The 8,854-nt window shown below is 36.6% G+C and overlaps 1 protein-coding gene and 1 pseudogene across 1 annotated transcript; both read left to right on the top strand.

Moving 5' to 3' along the window:
* The first annotated feature begins 232 nt into the window (after positions 1-232).
* On the top strand, positions 233-2,234 carry LOC111491391 (annotated as a pseudogene).
* Positions 2,235-3,714: 1,480 nt separating this feature from the next.
* LOC111490975 lies at positions 3,715-5,253 on the top strand. Its single transcript, XM_023139669.1, has 3 exons — positions 3,715-4,149; positions 4,221-4,740; positions 4,828-5,253. Exons 1-3 carry the CDS (start codon positions 3,834-3,836, stop codon positions 5,066-5,068), a joined length of 1,077 nt encoding a protein of 358 aa, XP_022995437.1. The 5' UTR covers positions 3,715-3,833; the 3' UTR covers positions 5,069-5,253.
* Positions 5,254-8,854: the final 3,601 nt, after the last annotated feature.

Here is an 8,854-nt window from a genome sequence, read left to right as displayed (position 1 = left end):
TCTGCTTTTCTTTTGATTAATAATACCAAAAAGAAGAAAAAAAAAACTGAATTTCAAATGGCAGAAAGTAGTTTCCGGTAGTTCTGGAGTTGAGAGCAATGAATTAGCCACAAACAAAAATCCATGGCGATTGCATTTCCATTTCCAAGCTTCCCATCACTGAAGAATCTCTCTCTCTCCCTCTCATCTTCCTCTACCCACAGATCAAACTCTCGCATGTTTGTTGTTGAACATGGAGGATTCGCGAGATGATCTGTTGTGCATTAGTTACCGGAGTAAGAAGAGGGCTAGAAATAGCAAGAAAGATCATAACAATGGCGGAGTCGTCGTCAACAACAACAATCAAAACCAAAACAACTGCGTTAACAAGAGGACGAGTTTATACGACTTCTTCTGGTCTTTGCTCTTTTCCCTCTCTTGTCTCGTCTGCTTGTTCTATTCCAAGCTCGACCTTGGTTATGGTGATGCTGGTACAATCCTTCAATTCAATTTGTTTTTTCTTCTGGATTTTTATTTTGGTTTCTTGCTGTTTTAACTGAACTCTCCTTTTCTTCTTTTGCGCTATGTTCTGATTCATCTTTCGTATTATGATTTTGTGGAACCGGATGGAGGATACTGTTTAGTTGATTGTTTAACACAGTTTGGATCTTAATGTTACTTTTTCACAATCTTTGAGTGTTTTATTGATAATGTGATTTCGCTTTCCTTCTGTTTTCCCATAATTATTACGCAAATATGTTGTTATCGAGGGGATGGCTTGAATTTTTATCCGAATTCCTAGGTCTCACAAGGAAAAAGTAAATGATTCTCTACGCTATAAGAATGGTTTTGAATTGGTTTGTCTAGGCGCTTTTTTGTTTAGAAGTTCTCTGTTTGATGATGATTGCAATAGTTTCTCGCTCGGAAATGGTTTTGAAAGGTTGATTCCTTGTACTTGTACTTTAAATTAGGTTGGAGTGACTGAAGTCATGTTTTCCAGGAGATTCTTCTTCTGTAAATAGAAGCACTATTTGCCCTAGTCCTGGAAATCAGAAGCTAGATGATTACGCCTATTCATCCATAGCAAATGGAAGCAGTAGTATGAACTCTGGATCGTCTGAACTCAATGTGTCAATGAACTGTAATCAATCCTATGTTCATCACAATTATGCAAATTCAAATTACTCACTTCCAGAGTCAAAGGCATTTGAAGTAGCAGTATTGAATGCACTTGGATATCTATCTTTGATGTGCAAAGTACAACAGCCAGAGAAGAAACCAAACTCAACAGAACATCAGAAAGGTCCTAGTGGCAGAAGTGCTCACCCCACATATCTTAATTTGGACGAATTTCGCAATATTACGATGAAAGATAAAGAAGGGCGCAAAGGTTGTTGCTCATAACAAGGAAGCAAAAGGAGCATGTAATATATTGGGGAAAGACCATGATAAGTATCTGAGGAACCCTTGTTCTGTGGGAGAAAAGTAAGTTGTGATTGAGCTCTCAGAAGAGACCTTAGTCGATGCTGTGATTGAACATTATTCTTCTAATTTCAAGGAATTCAATTTGTCTGGCAGTTTGAGCTATCCAACGGAGACATGGCCTAAATTGGGAAACTTTGTTGCTGCCAATGTAAAACATGCTCAAGTCTTCAAGCTTCCTGAACCAAAATGGGTTAGGTACTTAAAGTTGGATGTTCTTAGTCATTATGGATCAGTTTAACTGCACAATGAGTATAGTAGAGGTTTATGGTGTGGATGTCATGGAGAGGATGCTTGAAGATCTCTCTGTCACCTCTTCAGAAGCTGCTCCAAAGAAAATTTCAGACGAATAGCCTAATTCAACCGTGTCGACTTCTTCAAAATCAGATGCTGGCTCAGTTAATGAGATAGACGACGATGAAATTAACTTATCGACTACCGGTGCATGGAGAGAAAGTATGGATGATCAGGCAAGTCTTGCTTTAGAGGTTGCAAAAGTTCCCACGAACGTTAATAAGTTTCCTAATCCTGTAACTGAAGCTAAACAACAGCTGAACGGTAGAATACCTGGTGACACTGTCCTGAAGATCTTGATGCAGAAGGTGAGGTCACTTGAAACTAATTTATCTGTGCTAGAGTACCGAAGAATTGAACCGACGACAAGGGAAACTTCTACCGGATCTCGAAAAAGAGATGGCTAGAATGTCATTTCTTCTGGAGAATACTAAATTAGGATCTCATGGTTTGGAAGGAGACAATTGTGAGTAACTACTTTCATGCATTTTCTGACTAGTTACAGCAATAAAGACTTATACCTTTACCATTTTGTTAGGAAAAAGAAATAGCTCAATTCAAATCATGGAAAACAGCTGCTACATCGCTAATGAATGAATTGGCCAGAGACAATATACTCAGGTTAGATAAAAAAGTTCTCCTAATACATAAGTTGTATGTTATTTTCTTTTTCAATAAACTAGTTGTATCCGTTTATTTAGTGCAATTTGTCTTATATTGGCCTGATCCTAAAACAGCTATCTTCATTTTCTTGACCTAAAAAGCTAGAGAACTACTTTTGATTGACATGTTGTCAGTAGAATTGGTGATTTACAATGGGAATGGATGAATTTATACATTTTATATGAATCTTACAAACCTTAAAATGCTTAGTTTTTTCATTAACTTTCCAACTTAAAGTAATACGTCAAGTTCGGTCCAACTAGAGGATCATTTGGCAATCTCCATTTTTCAATCCCACTTCCCAACAAAAAGAGCAAAAAAGGTGTAGGAAAAACGAGGTACTAATGAACTCAAAAGGTTTGTATAATACAACTTAAGTAGCATTTGAAGGATAGTTGCGATGAGTTCAGGAATTTGTGTTTTTTTCTTCTCAACATGTTTATCTGAATATTCATTTTGGCATATCAATTTTCTTTTTTATTTCATAATTTTACTATGAGCTGATTTTTCCAGTCATCATTTAAACACCCCCTCCCTCCCCTCTGTCTCTCCTTACAGCTTAGATATTGAAAAAATTGCAAGCAACCAAGCCAAGCTGGCAAGTAAAGGACTGGCAGTGCTAGCCGTGAGTTTTCTTTTCATGTGCACTGCAACTCTGAGGCTACTATCAGCTAAAATTCTAAAGTTTTTTGGTGACTGCCAATCCGGCAAGGCGGGCTCGGCGAGTAGTGGTTGGGTATGGATACTTGTTAGCAGCATGGTGACGGTAATCCTTGCTTTCATATATAGTTAGCAACTGTTGTTCCCTTTTTGTAGTTCTAGTTCCTTCATCCTCCATAGGTAAATACAGAGGAGGAACCGCATTTACCGGCACTGACCCCAAAACCAAAAAGAGGGTCCCCGGAGATGAACGAAAATGGGGTAAGACTAGACTGGAGCCTCTTCCTCTTTAACCATTTTATACCTTTTAACTTTTCCTCTTTAACCATTTTATACCTTTTACCTTTTCCTCTTTAACCATTTAGTTTAGAAGTATAAAACTAAATTGCAAACTAAATCCGAACCGAGGACCAAATATCAATTATGTAATTCTACCTCTATAATTTCACTAAAAGCCCTCAAGTTTTAAGGTCTCTAATTGACGGATGGGCCAACTTTAGCAGCCATCCACCAAAATCAAACAGACAAACACCTTAACTTCAACTCCCACGTGGCAGACAGCCACCTAATCCACCTATCCACTCACACGCCACTTCTCATCGGATAAGCCCCTTCCTCTCGGCCACAAAAAAGAAACCACAAATTTCCCACCACATTTCAAATTCCACCCTTCTATAAACCCACCTCTCTGAAAATCCAATCCCTCCCAAAAAAATCTACAACTCACCTGCCGGGAAATTGATTAATCGACGGCAATGGGCTGCACGTCTTCTAAGCGAATTGAGGCCACCGTTGATGTGTACCGGCCGGCTCCGGCGAGCTTTGCAGTGTTCGATATAAACGCCATCGAGGAGCCTTGGGTTAAAGTGGTAGAGGAGCCACAATCGCCAGCATCTCCAGTGAAGGAGGAGAAAGCTGCGATTGTTCCGGTTCCGATCCTTGAGAAGCTCAGTAGTTTGGAATCTGAGACTCCTCACTCTTGGGATGAGGTCAGTAAGGCTCTTGAAGATCTCAAACCCGCCCTTCAACGCGAGCTCCAACCTCCTCCTAAGCCCGTTACTCCCAACCAAGGTATTAAATTTTCGTTTGACGTTGTTCCCTACTCGTTATTGAACTCAATAAAGAATTTTCTCCTGTTGCAGAACCGCCGCCTTCGAAACCCGCCGCAGCCGCCGTCGGTAAACAAGCCCCACGTAAGAGCTCCAGCTTCCACACGGTGGCAGAGCTCGACTCCAAGTTAACGTCTTCCACCAAGCCGGCCGCCAAGTCTTTCAGAAACGGACCGACAAAACCCGAGCCAACAATACCGGAGCCAAGAACCGGCGATTCGGACCGGTTCAGGTCCGTTAAAGAGAACATTTTTCTATTAAGGGACAGACAGGAGAGGGAAAGAGAGGGGCAGAAACCGGTCCGGTACGACCCACTGAGTGAGTTCCCAGAGAAGTGCCCGCCGGGAGGAGCGGAGACGGTGGTGCTGTATACAACATCGTTGAGAGGCGTACGGCGGACGTTCGAGGACTGTAACAGAGTGAAGTCGGTGCTGGAGTTGCAGCAGGTCGTGGTCGATGAGCGTGACGTGGCATTGCACGGTGACTTTTTGAAGGAGCTCAAGGAGTTGCTCGGCGACGAGGCGACCGTGCCGAAAATGTTTGTGAAGGGAAGGTAAAAATATTAAATCACCACCGCTAAATATTCTATGTTAAAAAACCATCCATAAAGTTGGAATTTTGATATCCATATACTCAACAGGTACATCGGAGGGGCAGATGAAATAGTTGCCCTGAACGAGATGGGGAAGCTTCGGAGGCTACTACGGCGAGCGGCGGTGGAGACGGGAGCAGGGCGGCAAGGGTGCGAAGGGTGCGGCGGGGCAAGATTTGTGCCATGTTTGGAGTGTGGAGGAAGCTGTAAAGTGATAATTGGAGAGAGAAAGGAGAGATGTGGAGAGTGTAATGAAAATGGTCTGGCTCGTTGCCCTGCTTGCCATTGAACAAAGGCTTGATGGAAGATGGTGAACTTCGCAGTCCATACTTGTAATGTGTTTTTTAGTGTAATTTTATAGCAAGAAATGCTTATGGAATTGGGATAGAAAGTTGGGAAAATATAGAAAAGGGGTAATTATTCATTAATGATCATGTCGTTTAATCTAATCAATTTCAACACTTATTTTAATGGTTTTGTGTGCCGTAGCGATGTAACACTGCGCAATGGATGCTACAATTACCATGTCGAAATGAAGCAAAGGCTTACAGACACTAGTGAAGAACAATGATTCGTCAGTTGAGAGAGTCTAAATGTGGCACCTTCTTTTTACATTTGTTTACGTGTTTCGAGGTAGCATCAATGCAGCGCCTCCTTATCAAGAGCGAGCTCGATCTGCGGTTGTTACTGCTACAAGCTTTCAAAATAGAACACAAGTAAATACAACAAAAGAGATTTGGGACTTGTCAACACCAATCCGTGTATTAAACTTAGGATACTCATTGTCCCACCTGAGGTTGGTATTCCCTCTGCCGCCATTATGACATGGTTACATTACTAACTTCTCGACTTCTCGCTTCTAAGATTGAAAATTATCCCTACAAACCAATATGAGTCATGATTTGTTGTCGCTCACATACATCTTAGAAAAATTTTCAAGAGACCACCCAACATATTACCTCAAGCAAAACACATTTAACTATTCCTACGATTAAACCGTTGAAAAGGAACGTGCACCTTGTTGGTATAAGTAGTAACTCCTATTTTCTTTTTGTTGATAAGAGTAGTAACTCATATTTTCTTTAAGTCTTTCGTAGTCATCATATCTTAGGATCACTCTTATCAGGTTGGTCTTGGTTCATTCATGTACCCCTCGTTTACTCGGGTGTCACACGTCTATTGTCTCTCGGCCACTAGCATTTCTGCACGCCCAAGCGTCTTCAACCTCCGGTAGGCTACAAATTTTCGTAACTTTTCTAGAAATTCCCATTATGTCACTAGCTCGATTTTTTCTTTTACAATAGCTATTTCTTCCCAATTTCTTCTAAAAAAATGTACATCTACTCCTAACAAATTCATATAATCAAGTTGGAGTGATTTTCATACATTATATCACATTACCTTAAATTTGAAGTTCGAATCCTCTCCTTCAACGCCCTTTTCTCCCAAATTCCTCCACGCAAACATTCGTTCACAGCCCCTCATATTTCACAATTCCAACACCATTTTATGGGTTTCAATCTTTGTATATGTTCTCGACTCTTTTCTGGCTTAATCTCCAAGTAAACCTCTTTTAAAACACTTCTTAATCATATGATACTTAATTAAACATACTATATAGTATATTTCCATCGGTTGTTATTGTAATCTTCAAAGCACCAACAATGAATTTTTATAAGAAAGTTATCAAGTGCGGTCGTCACTATATAACTACTCGTAATTATCGAGTCGACTCTTCTTTTCATGACTTTTAAGAATTATTGATTCATAAGGGTATGGAGTTAATTTTTGATGTAACCATTTGACCAATCTCTACATGCCTACATGCTTTCAACTCTATACAAAATGTAATTTGTTCCTTTAAAAAGAAAAAACACATATAATTAAGCTTCAGATGTGTTCTTGTTTGGCCCAACCATATAATTTCCCTAATATTAATTTCTTCTACAACTGGGGACCAAAAGCCCACTCAAACCTCCATTTGGCTCTTTGCACCAAAACTTTACTTTATTATATATATATATTTTATCGTAAAACCTACCATTTGCAATCACATGGTAAAGTTTTTTTTACCTTAAAAAGAATATTATTACCGTACCTATGAGATCCGACAAAGTTGAACATGAGAACAAAACATTTTTTACAAGAGTGTGAAAATCTCTTCTCAATTGACTTACTTTAAAACTATGAGGTTGTTGATCATACATAACATATCAAAACAGATAATATCTACTAGTAATAGACTTAAGCGATTACATTTCGTTAATATAATATTTGTGTCTCTAATTTCAAAATATAATAAACTATACATAAATATATTTAATTAATTTAATAATTATTTTTGTATTATTTATTCTTCCAACTCCTCTAAATTATATCGGAACACTTTTTATACCAATTGAATTATAAATTTTAATTAATTTAAATATAAATAAATAAATGTTTTATAGACTAAAATTATGTTTTTATTGAACTAGATCTAACAACCATTTGAACCTAGAAAATTTATGGTTGAATTCATTGTTTAATAAGACCGATTTTGAATTAGGTCTATATAAGGTTATAACCTGACCTTATTTAGTTGGAGATCTCATATCTGTTGAAGAAGGGAAACGAAAGATTTAAGGGTGTGGAAACTTCTCTCGAGTAGATACATTTTGAAACAGTGAGACTGACGACTATCCGTAACTAGTCAAAACAACATATAATATTTATTAGTGATGGATTTAGACTATTACACACGTCACTTCAAATATTAAGTCCAATAATTATTTGTACGGAAAAGTATCGAAATTTAAAGGAAAAAAAAAACGTGAAAGAGAATAGGATGTCTCAATCATTCATGTTTTCTAAATTGAAAGTACTGTCTCTTTTCATTAATACTCCATTTTTATCCTTTTACCAAATTTAAACATGCTTTTTTATTTCTTTTATTACATTAATATTCTATTCAGTTCAATTATAACATAAAATATCCCAAAAATATCCTCAAAAGTGTTAAAAAAATAAGAGATTATATTGACATTTTTTAAATAATTATAAACTAAAAGTAATATATATATATATTATTACCATCTTTTAAAAACGTGAAATTTAATTGTTGATTTTATAAAATTATCATCTCTATACTTTTTAATCTACTTATTTTGAAATTTGTAAAATAGAGATTATAAAAATTAATAATTTGAAAAGATGGAAGGACCAAAATGCAAATAGAATAGAGGACAGGTGTCGGGCAATAAAGCAAACGGCAAAAGAAAAAGAAAAGGAAAAAGGAAACACGTTGGAGGGAGTTGATTGGTCTGTCCTTGCTATCTTCCACATTCCCTGGTTTTAATATCAAAACCCCCAAACCCACCATTCTTCCTCCACTCCACCCCACCCCACCCCACATCACACTACTAATAATAATAACAATAATGTACATTCAATCTTATTATATAAAACCCATCAAAGATTGATGTAACATCTTCATTAATATTACCATTTTACATTCACGTTTAACACTTTTATAATCTTCATCGCTTCAATATCATTAATATTTTCATTATATCTAAAAGAATTTAATCAAATTATGATCAAATATTCTTTAAACTCGAAAAGAGACTCTTTCAATAACCGATAATAATTCTCATGTAATATTATAAAATATTTTCTAAAAAAATATATTAAAAAATGAACATATTTGAGTTTGACAAAAATAATGTTTTTGATCAAATTAGAATAAATTATTTATAAAAAAAGAAAGTATTTCAACATTATTTTTTAAAAAAAGAAAACACTTAATTAATTGTTTTTAAAAAGTTATTTGACCTGAAAGCACTGAAGGAGAGTCATTCTAAACGCACTCGAGATTACAATTATTATATTATTTAAAAAATATATATTTTTAAAAAACCAATCAATATTCCATTAAAAATATTTAAACATTTTTTCTTAATATTTATCTAGATTTTGCCAAAGGGGAAATACCTCTCTGAGTTGGAAAATAAATGCTTGCTGACGTGGAACGACAACGTCCATATAATGGAAACAAAAATATGTGTTTAGTACATAATTGGATTTATAAAATTGT

This window comes from Cucurbita maxima, unplaced genomic scaffold, assembly GCF_002738345.1.
Source record: "Cucurbita maxima cultivar Rimu unplaced genomic scaffold, Cmax_1.0 Cma_Scf00016, whole genome shotgun sequence".
NCBI classification, from domain to species: domain Eukaryota; kingdom Viridiplantae; phylum Streptophyta; class Magnoliopsida; order Cucurbitales; family Cucurbitaceae; genus Cucurbita; species Cucurbita maxima.
The sequence above is the reverse complement of the archived record's forward strand: the minus strand, read 5'-3'. Positions and strand labels throughout refer to the sequence as shown.

Excerpts from the sequence above, each read along its gene's own strand:
- LOC111490975 (XM_023139669.1), top strand. The coding sequence starts at position 3,834 with ATGGGCTGCACGTCTTCTAAGCGAATTGAGGCCACCGTTGATGTGTAC. Across the intron at positions 4,150-4,220 it reads GCCCGTTACTCCCAACCAAG|AACCGCCGCCTTCGAAACCC; the intron begins GTATTAAATTTT and ends CTCCTGTTGCAG. Across the intron at positions 4,741-4,827 it reads AAAATGTTTGTGAAGGGAAG|GTACATCGGAGGGGCAGATG; the intron begins GTAAAAATATTA and ends TATACTCAACAG.